General features: G+C 39.2%; 1 protein-coding gene across 1 annotated transcript; it reads right to left on the minus strand.

Annotated features, from left to right (window-relative positions):
- Positions 1 to 5,325: 5,325 nt before the first annotated feature.
- LOC150077155 (flavin-containing monooxygenase 5-like) lies at positions 5,326 to 24,971 on the minus strand. Its single transcript, XM_090385795.1, has 3 exons — positions 24,837 to 24,971; positions 18,557 to 19,189; positions 5,326 to 6,261 (listed from the first exon to the last, which is right to left on the minus strand). The coding sequence occupies exons 1-3, from the start codon at positions 24,969 to 24,971 to the stop codon at positions 5,326 to 5,328; spliced, it is 1,704 nt and encodes a 567-aa protein (XP_090241921.1).

The raw sequence follows: 24,971 nt of genomic DNA on the forward strand, positions 1-24,971 counted from the left end.
TCAAACGGCGTGGGGTATTGCATTCGCGCTCATAACCACTCGGCTACGAGCCTAATTGCTCATTCTACGATTTCTACCGCTTTTAAACTATCAAGGCTTTTCTATCACCTTACAAATTGCTCATTTTCCTTTTGAAACAGCAGAGACAGTCTTTACCACGTGCATAATATCCTATCTTTTCCTCAAAAACGGTCCTTCAACCTACAGTTAATGATTCTCCGGATATCTCAGAGCATAACTTGGTGATGATTGCTTTCCCCCATGGAACCTCTTTCATTGTCATTCATGGCCTAGTATCGTTTACTATTATAAGAATGGCTGATATTACGACCCGTATGACTTGTTTCTCACTACTTTGTTTGAACTACTCTTTCAAATCTCATAATCCTAATTTTTTTCTTATCGCTTCACCGATGTATTTGTCGTAAAAACGAAATCCATAATTCTTCCGTCGTTTTATCTGAACCTAGTTTTCTAAAAAAAAAAAGTGCAGACTGTTCGTTTAAAAAAAAAACAAATAAAAAAGAAAACCCCAAACATATCACTGCTGGTTTGCATCAAAATCTTCAGACAATAAACCAATTTTTTCAGAGCTCCACTGTTCTTGTCCAAATGTAAGTTGGACTTTTCTGATTGGACTTTAAGCCAGGGACGGAAAAGTTTCCACAATAGAAGCTACTTCAAAATAATAAAAGAGATCGATGTATCGCAATTTTTTTTTACAAGTGAATATTTGTTTTCAATAAAATACTGTGGGTGTAGAATTATTTTATTATTATAAAACGCATTAGGTAGGTAGGTATATTTTGAAATAAACTTAAAAAATTAAATCAGACAAGTGACTAGACTTGTGGCATTAGTGTTCGCCAGAAAACGATATCATATTTTTATTTTTACCACGATCTACCATTTGCTGGCCGTTGCCTTAACTATTGGCCGATAAAACCAATATACCAGCTTTCTGCTTTTCATCTACTCTTGCACTGACAATGTACAGAAATTTCCTCCCACCTACAAATAACACTACCCACACAAAGCTGTTTTTGAAGAATCGTGAACAATCTGGATACTAGCAAGGTACAGCAGATTTTTTCCAGTTTTTAATACCTGTATTTCAGAATTAGTTCTCTTTTCGTGTCGCCTTTTTACTCTTTTATTCCTGATGCTTTTCCTACTGAATTCTAATCTGCATATATAGCATATTTGTTTAATTTCAGAAGTGTAACCAGCTATTTCCAGATAACTCAAATTTCCAGATAACAAAACTTTATTTCGTGTAACCATAAATTTGAATCCTTATAAATTCAAACATACAGCAACACTCTTGTTCTGGATAAGTATCTATAATTGCGTCCTCCTTCCAAACGAGCTCAAACCTTTTCCTCAACTACTACTGCTTATTCATGCAGGTTTATAAGGTGGGAAGAGCTCAAGTTTGAATCCCGCCTCACAGGTAGGCAGTTTTATCGAGTTATCCTTGTCGTGGCAGAGTTAATCGGTTTCCGGCGAGGCTAAATTTAATATACCACAGGGTATATTAAATTTAGATACGATAGACTGACACTTCGTGCCCTGTTGCCTTCATGCAAATTCAATACCACCTAACCCTCCGCATGCATTTGAAAATTACAAATATATGCAGAGAAATTCAAGTTCAATACTGGCAGGTTTCTTTTAACTCTAACGCCTAACCTATTGAACGTGACAGCGTACTATTAGTTCCAACACCCTTTCCTGTTTGGAATCTCCATGACAAAAACAAAATGCTTTCTTACGAGGAATATATTGACTTAAGAAAGTATTGTTTTTCCAATATGTGAGTGTATTGATTGCATTTATTTATTATTGAAATGCTTTTTAATTGATGAATAAAAATAGTTTCATTTTGTAACTGTGCTGATTGTTTTTTAAATTAAACATTAAAACATATCAATTTTACTCCTTCAGAATTCTGTGGCATTTTTTAACTGAAAAAAAAAAAAAAATCATTTTCTGCTTGTGCGTATCGTCAGATATCTCATCAGATTTTGATTAAATACAGGGTATCAAAAAAAAAATGTATACACACTTTGATTGTTAATAACTTCTATGTTTATTTTCATAAATTCAATTTTATAATTTTATAATGAAGAAAAAATGTGAGGAAAAAATATATGCATTAACGCAAGTGTTCAAATTGTCTTCCATTCTCATCCAGGCATTGTTGACATCGTCAAGACACTGAATGGCATACATCATCTAAAATATATCTCGATATTGCTGCACATTCTGTTTCAATAGCTTACCGTAATTCAGTGATTGTTGCTGGTTTTGTGACATAAACTTTATCCTTGAGGTATCCCCATAAATAAAAATCCAATGTCGTTAGATCTGAAAAACGCAGAGGGAACTCAACACTGCCTCTTCGTCCAATCCATCTGTTTGGGAAAGTTTAATCCAGATAAGCGATGAAAATGGAGAGGTGCCCCATATTGAAAATAAAATTCATCATCCTCAAATAGCTCGCGAATGTGCCGGATGATTGATTTCTGAAGCAAATTGAGGTAAACAGCATCAGTAACAGTTGCATAAAAAAAGAATGGCCCAATCAAACCCAAAGACGATAATCCACACCACACTGTAATGCCCGGTAAATTCAAATGTTTCTCAGTAATGTGTGGATTCTCGGTTGCCCAGTACGAACGATTGTGGTGATTAATTGTACCATTCAACTTTAATGTTGCCTTATCATTCCAAACAATCTTATTGGCAAACAGAGCGTCCTCTGCAGATTTTCTTAAAAACCACTCGGAAAATTCAACCCTAAGATCAGGGTCATCTTCGTTCAGGGCCTAGACTAATCTTGGAATGTACCTTTTCCAGTTTGCATACTTTAAAATGTTATGCACACTGTATTTGGGGATTGCTGTTTCACGAGCAGCTTGTTGGACAGATTTCCTTGGTGTTTGTCGGAAAAGTTCCAGAACTTCTTGTGATCTCGTGAATGTGCGAGATCTTCCTGATCGTTGCCTGTGTACATTTTTGCACAGTGCTATCCGCTTCAAACTTATCAGGAATACGTGAAATTGTGAAACGCGTTGGTGGTTCAGTGTCGTATTCACTCCTAAACTGTCTCTGGACTTCGTTGATATTTTCCGACTTCCAATACCACTTCAACACAAATTTCCGCTGTTCAAATGTAAGTCTGGTCTTTTCCATTATTACCACCAACTTGCAGCTGAAAAAGAAAAGAGGTTACTGAGTTATGGGCTGATAAAGTGTGTATACATTTTTTTTGGCGCCCTGTACTCTGCAATAGTGGTTGGCAACCTTAAGAAGTATAACCACTAATTAACTAAATTAAGTGGTTAACTAAATTAACCAGTATAATTAAGCAGTACTTCTTAGAGGAATGGTTTTTAAATAAATCTATTTCTCAAAGATGATATATCTTAGTCGTAATGATCATTGAAATAGTGGGGTCCTTGGCTCCAGTATCACGACTCCATCTGCAACTGGTGTGGCATCGTTACAAAGAAGACTGGTTACCAACCTTAACTTGAGTGGCACTGTCGAAAAAAAAATGTTTTCTTGTAACTCCGTGCAAATATGTATTTATATATATCTCAGTCACAGAATAAACAGTAAATATTCCAGTTTTTGAGTTTCCTTAATTTTCTCCACTTAGCTAAATACATCAATTTAAAAAAAAAAGTACAGTACGTCTGAACACTTTATTTCCATATTCATTTTTCCTAACAAAACGTTTGTAGAAATAATATTTTCATCTCAGTACCTAAATAATATAAAATAGTGATGATTTCTTGTTTTGTTGGACGAAAAACTTGAGCTTCCTCGGCCAAACTTATTGGTTACTAGTGAGACTAACTCAGCCACGGAGTGAAGGAAACCCATAAAAGTTCCTAGCGTCATTAACAGGATTCGAACCCGGCCTTTTTCCACCGGCTGGGGGAAAGACTGTGATTATAACCATTATGCTACCCGCTCAGGCTATACGTCATGGATAGTAGGCATCAGTCACGTAAAAGATTTGTAAAAAAATATTTTTACAAATTAGTTAAATACATACATTTCACAAAAAATAATGAACAGCAATTTACAGATTTCTATAGTATATAATCTCACTTCTCAACAGCTTTTCAACGTCGGGAAAAGTCCTATTCCGTTTCTCGATCAGTGTTCTTTCATCATTCCTTGTACACATTTAGAAAAGCCAAATTTTAAATGATTAAACCTAGCTACTAAATACGTTAACGTTTTAATCTAACTACCTTTGCGAACTTCGATATAAATTTATTTACCACGCGGAGAACCAGACCAATTGAGGAAAATGAACAAAAAATATAATTCAATTAAACAAAATATTAAAATATTAAATGCGATTTAAACTATAAAAATTTATAATTATATATACTGTACACCGAAAACGGACACAAAATTACATGGAAGTCATTGTTTTTTTTAAATTTATTTTCTCTGATATCTTGTTGATGAGCCATGATCAGATTTGTGTCGATTTTTAAGGGTACGTTTAATTGACATAACATGAGGATGGAAAAATAAGTTACAGAATATCAATAGAAAAAAATAATTGGCTGTGTAAAATCATTGAGTATGGGGCAACTTTGCATATAATCTTTCTTTGGAAAAAAAGTAATTTTTCCCAGAAAAAGTTTTTTAATTTATGGAAGTACGAAAAGAACTAAGGGCTTTGGTGTTCCAAATACTTCGCTTGGAGTCGAACATAGAACTGTTTCTTTATAGCAAACATTCACACTTCCAAATGCACATAGCCATGTTCTCCTATCAGAGTATAGGAGAACGTGAGAACGTATATTCCAGTGCCCTTTTAAGTAGCACAGTTGGTAGAATCGCCATCTTCCCCACACCGGGTGGAAAAGACCTGACTTAGAATCCCGTCGGTGACGCGAGGAATTTTTATGTGTCTTTTTTCACAACGTGGCTGAGGTAGTGATCTCAGGCGAGAGTATGGCTTTTCTTCCGAAAAATCGGGGTTTTCATCCAACAAACAGAACATCAACCACAGAACACGCTCAATTTATAGGCAGTATGCATGGTGCAATATGGTCTTAGTCGCTGATGCTCATAAAACCCACAACAACAACAGTATGTTCTGTAATGCCATTTAAACATTTGCTTTCAGAAATCATGTAGCTTAACTCCGGTTTATGGTGGTGAAAATATGTATTATTAATTATTACTAAAAACAGGACTCAACATGGATTTTTTTTTGGTATGCCAATTAATGAAGTAACACAGATGTACCTATTTCTTTGGCTCGTTCTTTAGCAAATAGAGAATTGCTTATTCAATGCTCCGATAACGGGAAGAAATTTTTTCTTGGACCTCTGTAAAGAATGTACCTGTGCTTAATGGAGTCATTACTCTTTCGTGGTATGTTAAGATGGTTTTTCGAGCCTCTTTCCATGCATGAGGACCTTCTAAACGATATTGATAAGGAAGGTAGGGACCAAACAGACACATAAAAAATAGTTTAGGGTCAGAAAAAGCCATTTTGAGAAGATTGGGCTTTACTCCAATGATGGTAGCAATTTCATCCATGTATGGTATATAATGTACACAGTGTCTATGTCTGTGAGATGAAACAAATTGCTTTTTGTTTAACTCAACAATACGTTTGCTGTCTTCTTCCATAACCTGGCGTGGTGGCAGGGAGACAAGTCCACTCATTACTCTAGCAATCCAGCGCGCTTGCATTTCAGCTACTGGAAATATCGGTCCAATGGCGTCCACCAGTCCCACAAAGGCGAGAGTGGGATGAGCAAGATTAAAAGGAAACACGGTCTTGTAAAAATTACAGTAATTCTCTTCAACTTTCAATACGTCGTCAGAAATGAACGGAAATTTAATGTTGTATCCCGTGGCAAAAATAACTGCGTCAACTTGTGTAACCTTTTCTTCTCCGTCAAAGATGACTCCATTCTCTGTAAAACACTTGATATTTCCTTTTATCTCGATTATTCCACTTTGAATTTTGGTATGAAGGAAGTCGTTCACTGTAGGATACTGACTCGTCAGCCGATGGTTGGGTTTTATGTGGTAGGCAACGTGGTCTAGATGACTGTTAATCTCGTATTCTGCAAGGAAACAAAAAATAGTGTCTGGAAGGTATTCGTGAAGTATATTCATAAAACGCCTCATATAAGTCATGTCGGATGGTTTATTTCCACGCATTAGTCGCTGGATAATCCAGGAACCACGACGAGTACTCAGATATATCTGGAAAAAAGTTACGAAAATATAAAATTTGTCTTCAGTAGCATAGCACAACACAACTAAATATTACACAGTAGCACAAATTAAAATTTTCGCTGCATTACGTTTTAAGTGAGTATTTGTTTAAAATAATCTTGTCTGGGGAAATCCTATTTTATTTTACATGGTCAACACCTAGTAAAAACAAACACTGGACATGTAAAGGCAATGAAGAATCAGACAGTAAACATGTGAATTAGTACTCTTGTGTCCAATTGACATGCTCATGACAGCAGTTTAAATGGGCTGTTCTCTGTGGTGAAGTGAGAGAAACAAAGTCACGCTTGTCTCGCAGCCTGAGAGCTACAATTCGATGAGAGGTATTCCGTCGGGAATTCCTCTCATTTTCGAGTTTCTATGAGGGAATATAAACTCGAAAGTGAGTTGCTGTGCTGCCATTACCTTATTTTGTCTGGCAGATAAGGCTATATATCTTTCGTCTAATGGTGATGTGACCCCTGAGCTGCTCTGCTCGGTTCTATTTTGACTCACTGGGCATTTTCCACAATTGCGATATCATGTGGAGTGAACAGCAATGACTACACATCGGATTACATGCAAATTGTGACTATTTTAATCATTTGTGCATATAAATGCACATAACGCGAATATTACTACACTGCTCGACAAAATTAACAGAACAAATTGTTTTTCATACTGGTATGAGAATTCCGAGTATCCAATAGAAATCGCTCTACCACCTTATAGAGGCGCATATTATGCAAATTATTCATGCCTATAAAAACACGGGTTGCTACAACATCACTTCATTTCGCTTTTTGGCTTCTTCGGTGGGATAGCCACATTTCCAGAACTCAAGATCGCAAGTCATCGTTGTTTAGACCAGACAGCTTCTAGTCACTCATCAAAACTATCAATATAGATGCCTGGTCACTAGAAGAGTACCACGGGAGGGGGGAGTTGTTTCCCCCCCTACTATTCGCTGCAGCCCTAGAACTCTTCCTCGCATCACAACAGGACTTTCTGTCTTATGCGGACGACATTAAATTCTACACAACATCATCTAACCCTAATCAAGCAGATGCCATCAATCAACTGGCCAATCAAAAAATACAACTAGAAATGTATCTAGATTCAATCAGTCTAAAACTTAATCATGCTAAATCAGATCAAATTCCCTTTAGAAACAAAAGGTTAAGGAACAATATACAACACTGTATTGCAGAAGAACCTGTGGCAAAAGTCATCTCACATAAGGACCTAGGCTTAACGTGGGATGAGGGCCTTAATTTCAGCAGCATTTAAGCATTTATCCCATTCCATTATATTCCTCCATCATCTGGTCCTCAGCGTCTAAAATCCACTTCATCAAATTTCTTAGGCTAGAGTATTGGACCCTTAAATGGCTTAATAAAATAACAGGAAAACAGTATACCATCTCTAGATCGGTGTGCTACTCGAATCTAAACGTGATGCCTTGAAAACATAGGTGCTCAAAATATTTTAACATTCACTAAACTCATAACCAGATGCATACATACCTGTACCTAAATTTGTAAATTCTCCCCAGAATGGACGACATCGTTAGGACTCCCAGAACAGCAGGACGCTACCAGGCAGAATCCCCACGGCTTCCTCTTCAAGCAAGGCTAGACATAAGCAACCTAAGTCGCCTAGGTACTATGTTCAAGGGAAACACTATCCAGCTTATCAACAGACTAGCGATTGATCTAGACAAGTTCTGGACTCAAAAGTATACAGTTCAGAAACACTACACAGGAAACTTTCACGTGGATGGAGTTATAACATTTGCTCCCACCGGAAAACCTGTACCTAAATTTGTAAATTTGCTTAGTGTTATATCGACTGGCGAAAGTTGTAAATATTTCATATTTATGGCTGTTAAAATTTTGTAAGTTGACCTTGTTACATCCACTGATTGTAAAAACTGATTTATATATTTTTTTCATATACAGGGTGTCCCAGAAATGTGTAACCAATTTTAAATGTTTGTAACAAATGTAATTTTAATGATAGAAACACAAAACCTGCGCTAAATGTGTGAAAACAGTTGAAGTTTTTACTGACATTCAACATGTGCACCACTTGTCACACGAACAATATCTAATCGGTAATAAAGTTCATCCCATGTTTTTTCAAGGATGTCATGCTTAATCATGGTGATTGCATTTGTAATCCTGCGCTTTAAGTGAGAGAGAGAGAGAGAGATAATCTTTAATGCCCTTCACGGCCAAAAAGCCAGGGGTTTACATTTTTACAACCTCCCGAAACTTCCGGGAAAATAGAACAATTAATTTACAAAAACAGGTAATTTTACAAAGGAAAACATATTTTATACAAAGGAGAGAACTCCTTACGAGAGTTAGGTCTGATTGAGCTGACTTAACATCGAGATAAGAGCACCAGCTCAATCAGACAGGAACAGATGCAAGGTACACATGTCAATGCAGATTAGTCCTACTAGACATAATTTTTTTCCTGTAAGTCCGGTCAATAGCGAATTTGTTCAGGTCGGCGTCAAGTGCCTGGGTTTGCTTGAGCATCTGCTGAGGAAGGAACCTGTCCGAGAGATGGAGTCGCGCTGAATGCGAGTAGAGCTCGGGATTGGCCCTAAGGGCAGCAGGGGGGATCCTCCAGCCACAGGTATCCCAGAATGAAGGTGTTGCGATTATGCCTGTTATCATCTTGACTGTTGCTAGGAGGCGTTGGTCTTCGACTAAGGTGGGAAGCCGTGGAATTCCGAGAGAGTTGGCAAGCTGCGTGGTGTGAATCAGAGCTGGAAGGTTGTGCTTCCTGTTGGCCCACTTTAGGAGCCAGAATTCTGTGGCAAAGAGTGGTTTCTTTATTGATGGTGCCGCTGACGCCCAAATTTCAGCAGCATAGAGTAAAGGTGGAAAGATGATTGCTCTTATATACCTCACGGTTGTCTTTTTATCTCTGATATGAAGGAGATGCTGTTTTGCTATCCACCGGAGTCTTGAAGCACGTGTGAGGAGCATGTCTATGTGGGCGTTGAATCGAAGTTTGGAGTCGAATACAACGCCCAGATCACGATGGCTGGATGCAATTGGGATGAGGATGTTGCCGACCGAAGGCTGGAGAGAAGAAGGAGTTTGCTTCAATGAATACACCATGAATTCGGACTTAGCAGGATTGATCTTGAGCCCGAACTGGCAGAGGTAAGATGTGACTGCAGTGAGAGTGTTGTTAATTTCCGTTTTTACCAGATCAAGGTCTTGACCAGGGATGATGGGAGTCAGTATCTTGATATCATCTGCATAGCTCAGTAGACATCGAGAATGTGCAACCAGTGGGAAGATAATAGATGAGAACAGAAGGCTGCAATGTCTGCAACAGGAGTCTTGTAGACTGTTTTTGAAGAATCCCCATAAGAAAAAATCACAAGGGGATATATCTGGTGAATGTGGTGGCCACGCAATGGGACCACATGTCCAATCCAACGATCAGGAAACTTGTCATCAAGAGACCTCCTCACACTCAGAGCCCAATGTGACGGCGCTCCATCCTGTTGGAAAATAACCCCATTTGGCAGTTCATCCAATTGAGGGTACAAATAAAGCTCAAGCATGTCCTGGTAATTATCCGCTCTCACAGTCCCTTCTTGAAAGAAAAAGGCTCCAATAACACGATCAACCATGATACCACACCACACATTCACCTTTGGTTACACCTTTTAGTTCGTGTGACAAATGGTGCACGTGATGAATGTCAATAAAAACTTCAATTGTTTTTCTCACATTTAGCGCAGGTTTTGTGTTTCTATCATTAAAATTACATTTGTTACAAACATTTAAAATTGGTTACACCTTTTTGGGACACCCTGTATAATGTAAACTTGTTTGTTTATATAAAATGTAAATAATTAATTCTATTACGGATCGCCCTCCTGGCTGAATGGCCATGTAAGGGGTTCAGACCATTTTTATTGGATCAATAAACTGATTTAATAATAATAATTAACGATTATTATTATTAAAAATTAATCAAAATTAACGATTTCTAAATTGAAAACTGAACCACATTAACCTCTCCTGGCTTTTTTAAACTTAAGTGTCCCCTTTTTTTTTTTTGGTGTGCCTCCACGGGGCGTAAGTGTGGCAACGTTGAGCCCCAACTGGGGTTTACCGGCTAAACGAACAGAAGAACTACGGTACACGACACTAAAAGATCCAAGACCCACACACTTTTAAATCTCTGGCATTTACAGCGTACTGTAACACACCACAATGTAAACTACGCGGAGATGGGGGAAACCCCTGGTGCCGCTTGACCATAAACACACTTACACTTACACTTACCTTTGGGTTGCCAGGCAGACACTTTACCTACCTGGCTAGCCCGGTCGGCATGAAGTGGAGCATCGAAATGAATACTTACATCATGCAAGTATATTACGAAATAACGGAGCTGGAGACCGATATGACAACTTACAGGGCGAGACTACATACCAAGTGGCTGGAACAATTCTCGGATATTCAGGTCACCGAACAGCGAATAGCGGAACAGAAAAGGACCATCGTCACGAAGAACCTGATAGCTCCTGTAATCTTGGAAAAAATAGAAAAGATAAAGAATACGGAACCAGAGGAGAGAGAGAGCAAGAAGAAATACAACCCACAGCAGCTGAAATGGAAAGAGACGAGGTCATGATATCCAGAATAGAGGACGAGCGGAAGAAGGCCCTAAGAGAATTCGAAGGAATGGACCCCACAAAGACTCACGTGATACCAAAGCAGAGGCCGAATAGAACCTTGTGGAGAGTCACAGACCACCGTAACCAGAAGATAATACCGCATTACATCGACAACAATGGTGCAACGCTGGAGGCCATCCACACAGACGTGTATTGTGCTGCCGTAGCAGCCACGAGGATTAATGGAAGAGAAACGAGAGACCAGCAGCAGAAGAACCGAAAAAAGAAGGAACCAGTAGCTTGGGAAAGAAGACTTCGGCAGAAGAGAGAAGAATTAAGAGTCAAGATAGGTCAATCGACCCAGTACCAACGGGGCAATAGGAGTAAGAAATTAATTGGAAAAGTGAAGCGCATCCTCAAGAGAGACAACGTCCACAGAAAACATGAGACAAAAAATCAGAGAATAGGAGAGTACTTGGACACATTGAAGCAGAACCTACTGGCACTCAGCAAGAGACTACGCCGATACAAAGAGAGCTCTCAGAGGCAAATAAACAACCAAATCTTAGATGAGGACCAAAGAGGCTTCTACAGGAATCTCGGAGAAGTCGGGAAAGAAGGGAACGGACCACCCGAGCAGAAGACGATTGAGAAGTTTCGGGGAAACGTATGGAGCAGGGAAGTAAGACATAACAGCAGAGTCCCCTGGATAGAAGTACAACGCAAGAAAACCAAGGACGTACAAGGGATGGGAGAGTGAGAGATTCAGGAGGAAGAAGTAAAACAGTCGATCAGGAACTCCCACAACTGGCGAATCCCAGGAATAGATAACGTCCACAACTACTAGTACAAGAAGCTCACTTGCACACACAAGCACGTAGCACAGCAGAGCCCAGAGACAATCCCGAAGTTTCTCACTCAAGGAATCACATATCTGAAGCCTAAAGACGAAGATACAAGAAACCCGGCGAAATATAAGCCAATCACCTGCCTCTCAATAATGTACAAGATCCTGACTAGCTGCATAACCAGGAAGATATCGGACCACTTTTTATTTTATTTATTTATTTATTATAGTCTTTGGTGGCCCTTAGACATTTGTCCAAATCCACCTAATATCTCTGAGTTTATTATACATAAACAAGCCTAAAAAAAATATATATATATATATAGTGTTAGGTTTGCGTAATGTCTAAGTGTGAGTTTATGTTATACACAGGACACCCAGGCACCAGGGAGCAGTCATCACCTAGGATAACTGCTACCTGATGCCTGTCTTTATGAACGTGGAGCTGGGCCTTGGTCTGCTGTACTGTCTGCGCTGACCGCACAAAATTCCCGCACCTTCTGGTAGAAGTGCTAGACCAGAGGATGCCAGCAATCCCGTCCTCAAATTGCCCAGGCCTGGGAGCCAGAACAAAAAAAAATAATAATAAAAAATAAATAAATATATATATATAAATAAAATAAACAATAAAAACAAATAAAATAATAATAATAATAATAATAATAATAATAATAATAATAATAATAAAATAATAATAATAATAAAATAAATAAATAATAAAAAATATATATAAATAAAATAAATAATAAAAACAAATTAAAAAATAATAAAAACAAATAAAAAAATAATAAATAAAATAAATAAAATATTAATAATAAAATAAAATAATAAATCTCTCCTGCCCGCACAGGCATTTAGGAATCAAAGCCTCCTACTCCTGTTGTGCAGAGCAAAAAAAAAATAATAAAAAAATTAAAAAAAAAAGAAAAAAGAGAGAAAATGAAAAAAGAAAGAAGAAAAAGATACCATCCTGGTCCATAATCCCGCATTTAGTTACTTACATAGTGCCAGCTAACACGACAAAAAAAAAATAAATAAATAATAGTAATAATTAAAAAAATAAATAAATAAAAAATGAAGACCAGGGTGGTTACGAAAGAAAAAAAAAAAAAAACCTCTATCCCCCTGCCCAAATCTCACCCTGGCAATTTATCCCGCACTAGGTTAATTTCCACAGTGTCAGCAAACAAAAAAAAAAAAAAAAAAAAAAAAAGCAGGACAAGAATAGGAGGGGGAGAGAGAAAAATCTATACAGTGAACAATTAGTTCACAAATATTCAGGCTGATAACTGTCTTCTTTTTAGAAATACAGAAATAGCAAACCTTTGAAAAGCAACAAACTTATTATAATCTGACAAGTAATTATTTTCATTTCCATACCTCAAATCACATTCTTTAATTTAGCCCTGCAATTCTCATACAACAAACAATCATACAATACATGGCACCAAGTTTCTTCAACACCACATACACAATAAGGGTTTGACTTTAAACCAAAATAATATAATTTACTATTCAAAGAACCATGCCCTGTTAACAAATGAGGTCTCCATACTAGGGAAAAACCGTTTATTCAGTTTAAAGCATGCAAAAGAAACGTTTGGAATAAAAAGTCTGGAGATCGCACGAGTAATACTATCCGTCCATCTGGCTTGCCAGATTTCCATTAACTTCGCACATATTCTTTTCTTTTCAACCTTAGGATCAATATTAAGGTCACATACAATGTTTAAACATGTGAAATTATTATGCTTCCTAATATGGTAACAGAAAGCTCTATATGTTATAAAAAGATCTAATCAGATCACTTGGAGAGCCAGAACATAATGGCCGAACAGCAGGAAAGATGCAAGCAGCTTAGCAAAGGATGCAAGGAGCAATTAACCATAGATGCCGCGGTTATGGAGAAAGCCTACAAGAAGGTTGTGTACATGTTGTGCCGCAACATGTACACAACCTACATCGATTACCGCAAGGTCTTCGACTCCGTGTCTCATAGCTGGCTAATAGAGGCGCTAACATCTACAAAGTCAATCCGATAGTGGTCGGTCGAAAACATCACAACCAGGCCAATCCCCATCAGAGAGGAATCTTTCAGGGAGATGCCCTGAGCCCATTGTGGTTCTGTCTACCACTTAACCCGCTATCTACCACGCACAACAGAAGCAAGTACGGATATAACCTCAAAGAAGGAAGGAAGAAGCTGTACACCCACCTGATGTACTTGGATGACATTAAACTCTACCCGGGAACCGAGAAGCAGCTCCAGCAACTACTCCAGATCAGCGAAGAATTCAGCAATGATATTAGGATGGAATTTGGTCTAGACAAATGCAAGACCCACGGATTGTACCAGGGAAAATTAGCCAACTGAAACTACCAGCTGCAGACTGGTAAAGAGATCGAAGCCCTGGCCAACAAATACTTGGGGATGATGCAGACTCAGCAGTTACAACACAAGGAAATTAAGGCCTGCCTGACCGAAAAATACCATCAATTAGAAGCCTGCTGAAAGCAAAGTTGAACGACGGAGGGAACATGGTTAAAGCCATAAACAGCTATGCAGTCCCAGTGCTAACATACTCCTTCCGGCTCATAGATTGGACTAACACCGAGCTGGAGGATATCATGAAAAAGACAAAGACAATAATGACCAAGAGTCACCAATACCACCCGAAATCAGCCGAAGAGAGACTGATCATTGCCCGGAAAGAAGGAGGAAGGGGCCTGATAGACTTCATTGAGCAACAGAAAACAGCGATTGTTAACCTGAAGGATTGAGATATGAGGTATGTTTGGGTTCTAGCGGCACCTGGGATTTCTCCCTTCTCCGCCTGTGTTAGTTGTATCGGACAAGCCAGAGATTTGAAAAGTTTGTGGGATTTGTACTGTGTTGTGCCCTTTGTTCTTCCGGCCTGTTAGCCGCCGGGCCCCAGATGGGACCCGACGTTACCATACCTCGCCAATGGGAAGGCCGACCGGGTGTTACCAGTATTTTGTAAAGTACTCTGGGAGGTTCATACTTTCCTGAGATTTCAGTGACTAGGACCTGATTTGAAAAAAAAAAAAAAAAAAAAACTAGATCGCGGTTTCTTCAAAATGCGGTTATTGATTTTAGCAGTGCGTGGGGTTATTCGCTAAAAACTTGTTCTAAACGCCTAATAGGTCGGGCAATAATTTTGGTGTATTTAAATTTGGGTCTGTGAGGAAAGAAATTTACTCTGTGTAAGGAGAAAGTAGTCGGTGGGGAGGCAGAAGACTGGGGGGTGGAAAGCAGAAGGAGGAGGCCGACAGGGAAAATGGCTGGTATGTTATGTTATTTTGGTTTTTAGGAGCATTAGCAACTAAGGCCATATTGCTCCGCGATATGGGGTGGTCATTCCCTGACCTTTCCGCATCCTCCGTATTTGGTGGTGACGGGCTCGAACCCCGGTCTAATCAAGAAGCGTGTGCTACGCACTGCTGCTCCTTCTCACCTGGCTACGGAGGCGCCCGGGAAAATGGCCTCCAGAGCGCAGCAGGGCATGCCCATGCTCTGCCAGAGGAAAGAATGGGAGGCAGAAGGGCGAGGACACAGCAGGGTCGTCATCCCCCCCCGCCAGGAAGGGGAAAAGCAAGCAGGCTGAGACAAGGGTATCCAGCCCAGTTCGCCATATGGCTATTCGTCAGATCTGATGTCTCTTTAAAGGATTCCTCGTTGATTCGCTGTCTTTGAGGAATTAGCGGTCTTTAATGTAGTGTCCGAGTGGCACGCCTTCACATCTGGTTTTTGCCTCTTTAGTGCATTCCTTGATGGATTACTTTCAATGGGGAAGCATTAGTCTTGCCAGTCATATTCGGGTGTCATGTCCTCTCATCTCAGGTTCGTGTGTTTAGCATATTCCTTGTTGGATTGCTATCAGTAGGGGATCACCCGTTTCAACAAAGGATTACCTGAAGGATTACTTCCAGAAACACACATCAGCACTCCATCAGGCCATAAGGAAGCTAGACAAGCGGTATACCCACTCAACCTAAGCGAGGAGTCGCCTCCCAACCAGGAGGCACAAACGAAGCTAAAAAGATGGGCAGAGAAGACACTCCATGGCAGACACTACAATGATCTCCATCAAGATCACATGGATAAAATTGCTTCCAATGCATGGCTCACGAGCGGAACTCTCGTCCCCAAGACTGAAGGATTCATGCTCGCTATCCAAGACCAGATGATCAACACCAGAAACTATAGAAAATATATCGCCTAGGAGCACGGAGTGTCCGATGACACATGTCGACGATACCACCTGGTCTCAGAAACAATCTAACACGTCACCGCAGGATGCAAGGTGATCACACAGACTAAGTACACTCATAGACACGAGAAGGTAGGCAGGATAATACATCAGAAGCTAGCAAGGAAATACCAGTTGATCGAAGAAAGTGTACCGTACTACAAGTACGAACCCCAGGCAGTACTAGAGACCCCAACCCACAAGCTGTACTGGTACCGCGCCATAATAACGGATAAGACAATCCCACACAACAGACTGGACATAAGCCTAGTGGACAAGCAAGAAAAGGGTACCTATCTGATTGACATAGCGATACCCAACACTGAAACCTGCAGAAAACCCATGGGGAAAAAATCAGGAAGTACACAAACCTAAGACAGGAGATCAAAGAGATGTGGCATATGCAACAAGTAACAACCATCCCGATCATCATGTCAACCACAGGTATGGTGCCAAAGACCCTTTATAACAGCCTAACAGCATTAGGTCTCCCAAAGAACACCTACAAGGAACTCCTGAAAGTCTCAATCCTGAACACCTGTAGGACAGTCAGAGAGTTCCTCGACCAACAGTAACACCAGATATTACAACCACCCTGTGTACTTGGTAGCAATACCCGTCACGTGGTGGAACCCCCAATCAAGGAGAAATAATAATGTTTCTTAAATAATAATAATTCTTAGAGATGGCGGGCAGTTGGACGGCTTGAAGCCAGCCAGCCAGTCGCAGGCGGAGGTGGCACGTTGGCTTAATGTGCCACGCAGTGTCGCCTCGCCGGCTCTATGGAAGCAGTTTAGTCTGCGCAGTAGCACATCATCGTCCTCCCCACACCGGGTGAAAAAGGCTCGGGTTCGAATCCTGTCGATAACGCGAGGAACTTTAATGGGCTTTTTGCACTCCATGGCTGAGTTAGTCAGTCTCAGGCGTAGATAGCAAGGTTTTTATCCCCAGAAACTGGGGTTTTTTCTTCCAGCAAAACAGGAAAATCGTCCAGAGAACACACGCAATTTACACACACAAAAACACAAATGGTATATAGAAGAAAATCTGGAATCTGTATAGAAGAAAATAACTCAAATAAAATAATTTGAATATGAATACCATAAACTCTGAGTCATTACTTGATATGTACCTATTCTCCTGTCTTCTCCTTGCCGATCTGGATACTTCCTTCTCATCCAGGTGGGATTTACGTGCAAACTCTGGCAAAAATGCAAACACAGGCCGTCTCTCCCGAGTAGGATCTGCTGACGGCGAGCACTCCGTCGTGGGATTTTTATGATATCATGCTAATCCCTTCTGGGGTTAGGATTGATACTTGGAATGTGGGCTTCATATGGCACTCCCATGGCTATCTCCCCCTGGGGGCCAGTCCCCTTCCCCACTCTTCCACTTTTCCATCTCTAGCATGTCTCCCCCCCCTTCTCCGTGGCCTGCTCTTTTTTTAAACTACTTTGTATCCCACCTTTCTTCATTATTTCTTCCTGACAGAGACCAACTTCCTGACAGACGTTGGTCTCTGTCAGGAAGCTCAGGCGACCCTGGCAGAAGCCAGCCTGAGTATAATGGGCAGCGCAGCTGATCTCCCAGTGGTGGCGGCGGGCAACGTGGGGTTCCAGGCGGTGTTCTGGTGTTCTGCGGAATAATGATCAACGGCTGCAGCCCTCTTCATGTTTTTGATAGGGGTTTGGTAACTGCGCAGAGATATCGAGAACAGATCCGCGAACCCTATGTGCGACTTTTTAGGGGTGCAGTTCGATTTTTTTTTTCATGATGACAACGCCACTGCACATAAAGCTCAAGTGGTGGAGGAATACCTTGAAACTGGAGATACTCAACGACTTCCGTGACCTGCACAATCAACAGACTTAAATCCAATCGAACATGTATGGGATGCCTTTGGGCATCGCATTGCCTGTCGACAGCGAACTCCTTTGTCACTTTGTGAGCGAAGGTCTGCGCTGGTGGAAGAATGGATTTCTTGCCACAGAATCTTATAGACATCCTTATATCGAACATGGTTTACCGCTGTCAGTACTGTTTAGCCATTGGCAGGGATCATACGCGGTACTGATGTCATGTGACCATATTTTCGAGCATCTTGTTTAGACTTCTTTTGTAATGGGACCTATTTGGTAATTCTTATTAAACCCCTATAAATGTTCTTCCTTATACCTCTCCGAAGTTTTTCGCTGTCTCCTCATTTCATCTTTATTGAATACATTCAATGTATACCACAATACTAAAATTTTTCCCTGTTTCATCGCAAGCTGCACGAATTACACCATATTTTCTACGTGTTCTGTTAATTTTTTAAATGAAATTCTCTAACTTCTTTTTTTTTTTAAAGTCGAATCCACAGTCGTTTCAAATTTCACTCTTTAACTGGAATTATTAGTGGGTATTAACGAAAATCTAAAAACATTGTCAATAATTCGGAAAAAAATATATCCTCTGAAATAACTCATAAAAAAACAAATAAATGAAATTATAATCCTAACTTACCTTTTCACTCACGTTACTCAGGTCTACTGCTATATCTCCACCAGAATTTCCTAATCCAATTACGGTCACCACTTTGCTCTCAAATCCAGTCGTAGTTCTGTAAGCATGGCCATGCATTGTTGCGCCTTTGAACTCGCCGATTCCTGGAAAGGTTGGAGTGATTGGAAATCCTTGACGACCATTACATACCACAACTCCGTCGAATACGTGTGTGGATGCTGTACTGTCCACAGTACTCTCTATAGTCACTTCCCATCTACCTGATGTTTCGAAATCTTCAGTCGGTCGAATTTTCTGCACTTTCGAGTAGAAACCAACATGAGGGCGTAATTCGAATTTATTTGCATATTCCTCCAGGTAACGGACCATCCCAGTGTGGGTTCTAAAATTTGGGTCCTTTGCAGGAGGTGGAAAATCACTAAACGCTGAAAATTCTTTGCTGGAATTGGACACTGTGGATTTCATTACTGACCCCAGTCCTTCTATCACTTCTTCACGATAACGCCACAGTCCTCCAATGTCTCCTGTCATTTCGAAACATACTACGTTTAGATTTTCTTCTTTGAGTGCTTTGATTGTAGTAAGCCCACAAGCACCACATCCTATCACTGCGATTGTTTTCATCATCAGGATCTGTATTATAGAATCATTACCTTTATATTATTTTAGAATTTCATTTTAACATCATAATTCATGGAATAAAAATATAACTTAGTAGCATTCTGCTAATCGTGATTAAGCATGTTAGAGAGGAGGTTAAAGCGGGGGTTCCATGTTTTTTTTTTTCTCAGAATCTTAGGTTTTTCGCCAAGTCAATGGCCAAAAGAATACACCGAATTGCAGACATCATATAAGCAGCAATTTCCGTTTTATTAAAATTAATTATCAACTTTAAAATCAATAATCAGTCATAACATACCACTGAAGTGAAAATATATTTTCAAATTAATCCTTTGGAAAGCATTATTATATTTATAAGATATACTCCGATTTTTGGTTTATATTTAACTTTTTTCCCATTAACATAAAAATTCAACTTTAGTGCAATACAAAAGTTAAATTAGATTATAATTTTAAAACTTTTTTTAACAAATGAGTGAACGTCTTCCTTTGCATCAGTTTTTATTTTTAGTTCCGTTATAAGTTCCTTTATTTCCTTTGTTTTTAGCATTAGCATTAATAAACACCCATTTCCACTTCACTGATCCCTTAGTTCCAAATGTTTGTCTGGTTCTGCCTTGAATTTATCTAAGTTATCAACTTCCACAACGACAGATGGAAGTTTGTTCCAGCAATCAACTACCCGCCGGCTAAAGGCAAATTTTCGTACATCTATTCTACAACTGTCTTTCCTCAGTTTGAATTTATGCCCCGTTGGGTTTGTAATCTGAGCAAGAGGAAGAATGCCATCAGCATTCAGTTGCTCAATCCATTCAAGGCCCTATACGCCTCAATCAGAACGCCTCGCAGGTGCCTAGTCTCCAGAAACTGCAATTTTCAGAACTTAAGCCTTTCTTCGTAAGGGCACCCCATTGTTCCCCTCACCAGCCTTGTTATCCTTCTCTGTACTCGTTCTAGCAACTCTACATCCTTCCTAAAATGAGGATTCCAGACCTGCACGCAGTACTCAAGGTGTGGCCTGACCATTGGCTTTACACAAGGGAATAATCACCTCCTTTTCCCTACTAGAAAAATTCCTGTATATCATTGACAAGACCCCATGACCTACTCTCGTAGACTGTCTGCACTGCTCAGAAAACTTCATATCTGATTGAACAATTATTCCCAGGTCTCTTTCATTCTCAACTACCCTGAGTGTAGCACCACCCAGTTGGTACGTTTCTTTGGGGTTACTGCTACCCATAGGCAGTACTTTGCATTTGTCAATGTTAAACTTCAGTTGCCACTTCTCAGCCAATCTGATCTGCCCAAAGTTTCTTTTCTAGATCCTGTTGATGTAGTACACTGTCATTAACAACCCTGCCAACTTTTGCATCATCTGCAAACTTTGACATTAAGCCTGATATACCTTCATCAATATCATTGATAAATATACAAAACAACAATGGGTCCAATACCGAAACATGAGGGACACCACTAATTAGTCCACGAAGAGCAGTATTCATTGATAACCACTCTCTGTCTTCTCCCACTCAACCATCCTTTTATCCATTATAGCAACTTGTCCTTAATGCCACACTGCTCCAATTTGTACAGTAGTCTTCCACGTGTAACAGTATCAAAAGCTTTCCTGAGATCCAAGTGCATAATATCAAAATTATTTTTTGCAACCAGTTCCTTTGTAACCACATCATACTGTCCAATTAAATAGGTCAAACAAGACTTCCCCTTAATAAACCCATGCTGTGTCTATTAGCATGCATAATGCGCCTATTCTCTTCACTATGTTCGTCCGTTCGTTCGTCTGCATGTAATAACTTGCCCCTAGTGAATTCAGTTTCATGAAATTTGATATTTATGATCCGCTTTTCCTGTTTTTCGGGATGAAAACGTGAGTTTCTGTGAGAAAAGATCAATGCAACTTGAAAAGGGCTAACTTGACTATTTTGCGAAAAATCTCGTAGTTTCAATCGGGGATGAGACTATAAGAGAGACATGATTTTACCCAAAAGGGCATTTAAAAGTAAACGTGAGAAGATTAAGCTATTCGATATGAAGAATAATTAGGACTATCATTTTTAATACATTAATAATAAAATAAGTTAAAAATTAATAAATAATAAAATTAATGGATTTAAATAAAATATTTAAAATTACACATAAGTTTTCAGTAAATTAATGGCTAATTAATTTAGTTTTATAAAAATTATTTTAATGAATTAAAAACAGATTTAATATGAAACAAATGTGAAATTCATCCTTTGAAAAATTTCCAGTGCAAATTCTACAGCGCGCCATTTGGGAACTTTTCATAACTTTACGTTTTCTACTTAAAACTTACCTTTCCAAAAAAGCAGCACACTGAAAAATGCACACTGAAAGTTAAATTATTAAAAGAAAAGCCAATCTTCTCGCCAACGCTAAAGAAGAATATAATATACTCAATATTTAAGGTTCCACTGCTGTCGATCTAATGAATACCTCTGCTCAACTCCTGAACTCCAGTATAAAAATATTCGAAGACTTTCTTCTGCCAACTAAAATACATTGGGATTTTGTGCAGTTGTAGTCAGTGGAAGATTACATTTAATTAAGGAAGTTGTTACATATGAAATTGCTGAATCTTTTGAACGATTTCCAACTTGTTTTCACTTTGCGTTTGTCCCGATGAATTGGAATTTTATCTAACATTGAGGGAAAGATTTATTCTCGTTTACTTTCCTTCTGATAGACAAGTTTGTTAGAGGAAACTAACAAAAATGAGAAAATTATCAAAGTAATGAGAAAACGAATGTAATACGAATTCAAATATTGCTGCGTATCACTCTTGGCACTATGCCGACATTTTGCAATAACAGAAATGTGGCTTAGCTCTCATATTGGTTTTTAAGAATTTGAAATGCACAGCGAATGAAGAACAAGAGAAAGTCCGGTAGAGTTTGTGGCCATAAAGTAAATCAGCTAACCTCAACATATTTGGATTCTGGGGACGTATTTGGACTCTAAAAGGTCAAAATGTTATTCTGACATCAAGTGTGCATCAAAGGTGAGCATTAGTATATTCCAAGAACAATTAAAAAAAAAATACAACTGAATACGTTTTTTCAGATGTTAAATTTAAAATCTGGAGTTTGATAGCGTAGGGACAAGGCTAGTACCTCGTTAATATACAGCACTATCCTATTTAAACGCCCAATCACAGTGTACTTTTTACGTCTAAATGATTATCCTACTATTTGGTCGACATAAGAAACAATATAAATTTGAATACTGAATTACTGTACTCGTTTTGAACAAGAGCTGTGGTTTTCTCCTTCAGCAGAAATAAAGTTAAATGCGCGCTATAATGCGTATCATAATTGGGCACAGCAATTACTAACATTTTCCTTAACTTTACATTTTATAAATTTTTTCCTCAATTAAATTACTTGTGAGTCACCTCGCGGATAGTAGACTTTAAAATTCTACAACAAACAATAAACTTATAGCGCACTATAAGAAAACATTTGGGACTTATCTAAAACCTGTTACGATGTTTTGTACATTATACTGTTCCAAATACCGTATTTTTGGTTGATACACTTCAGCAATTGTTGAGCACTTTATTAGGTACGCCTACCTAATAGGGAGTAGCCTTCAGAACAACCTGGATTCATGGTAATTGTACTCACAGAGGTGTCAAGGCATGTCAGCGGGATGGTGGTTCAGGTTGAGTGAACTGCTTTCAGCAGTTATTACAAATAGGACGGTTGAAGATCTAGAGAGAGATGCACAACCACCCGCAACTTCTCGGATGAGATGAAATGTACTTTTCTGAGTAGAACAGAATAGCTCATTTCATCTCATCCCATAGGTGCTCGATTAAATTACCCTCTAGTGACTGGAGGGCCACCGCAGTAGGCTGAATTCACTCCCATGTGACTAGAATCATTTCTGTGCAATTCTGTCCTTTGGAGTGACACAATATCCTGTTGAAAGATTTCGTTTACACTGCGGCCACGAAGAGTATGCGCCTAGGGTATATGCACAAATTATGCAACAAGACGTAGTAGTAGTAGTAGTGGCTGGTGATGCAAAAAAGCAAGTGCATGAGCTTATGCAGCATCAGCCAAAGAAAAAAAAAATCACACCATTCCCTCCAAATGCCTGTCCAGTTCCTCCTTAAATTTATTTAGCCTATCAACTTCCACAACGACAGATGGAAGTTTGTGGCAGCAATTAACTACCCGCTGGCTACAGGAAAATTTGCGCACATCTATTCTACATCTGTCTTTTCTTAATTTGAATTTATGCCCCCTTAGATTCGTAATCTGAACAAGTGGAAGGATCTCATCAGAATTCAGCGTGCTCAACCCATTCAAGGCCTTATAGACCTCAATCAGATCACCGCGCAGGTGCCTAGTCTCCAGCCACTGTAATTTGCAGAACTTAAGCCTCTCTTGGAAAGAGGATCACTTCATTCGCCTCACCAATCTTGTTGCCCTTCTCTGTACATGCTCAAGAAAATCTACATCCTTCGTAAAATGAGGCCTCCAGACCTGTATGCAGTACTCAAGGCGTGGCCTGACCATTGCTTTATTCAGAGGGACAATCACCTCCTTTTCCCTGCTAGAAAAAATCCTATATATCATTGACAAAACCGCATGACCTGCTCTGGCAGCCTGTCTGCATTGCTCAGAAAACTTCATATCTGACTGCACGATTACTCCCAGGTCTTTTTCATTTTCTACCACCTTAAGTGTAGTACCACACAGTTGGTATGTTTCTCTGGGGTTACTTCTACCCATATGCAGTACTTTGCATTTGTCAAGGTTAAACTTCAGTTGCCACTTCTTAGCCCATCTGCCCAAATTATCTAGATCCTGTTGCAGTAGCACACTGCCATTACTGTCATTAACAACCCTGCCAACCTTTGTATCATCCGCAAACTTCGACACTAAGTCTGATATACCTTCATCAATATCATTGATAAATATACAAAACAACAGAGGACCCAAGACCGAACCCTGTGGGACTCCACTAATAACATTAGTCCACGAAGAGCAGCACCCACTGATTACCACCCTCTGTCTTTTACCACCCTCTGTCTTCTCCCACTCAACCATCCTTTTATCCATTGCAGCAACTTACCCTTAATACCATTCTGCTCCAATTTGTACAATAGTCTTCCAAGTGCAACAGTGTCAAAAGCTTTCCTGAAATCCAAATATATGATATCAAAATTATTTTTTGCATCCAGTTCCTTTGTAACCACATCGTAATATCCTATCAAATTTGTCAGACAAGACTTTCCCTTAACAAACCCTGCTGTGTCTGAATTATTGCTGCAGTCTTGTCTAGATGATCGTGCAATGCATCTTTAACCAGCGACTCCATTATTTTACCCGGAACAGAAGTTAAACTAACTGGTCTGTAATTACTCGTGTGACCCTTCCATCCCCCTTTGTGAATTGGGGATACATTTGCACATCTCCAGTCCGTGGGGTGTTGAACATTACATGAAATACTATTTGTCACTACCAATAAACGATCTCATTCTTATTTATATACTATATGTTATTAACGCATTTACGCTCTTTATCTTTTTCTAGGGAGAAATGGATAAAAATAAGTCAATAATAGAAATAAAGTTTTCTTTTCTTAAAATTTTAAAACTTACGTTTTCAAGTAGTGAACCTCTATAGCCCGTCTGATTCCTTTCAGTTTCTAAAGACAAACAAAGGCATTTCTCATTAACGTCACTTGTTAAACGTGATGTTTTTGCCACTTGGAATATATTTGTTCCATCTGGCAT

The sequence above is a fragment of the Mastigoproctus giganteus genome, chromosome 12, assembly GCF_048544385.1.
Source record: "Mastigoproctus giganteus isolate SK-2022 chromosome 12, ASM4854438v1, whole genome shotgun sequence".
In the NCBI taxonomy this organism is placed as follows: Eukaryota; Metazoa; Arthropoda; class Arachnida; order Uropygi; family Thelyphonidae; genus Mastigoproctus; species Mastigoproctus giganteus.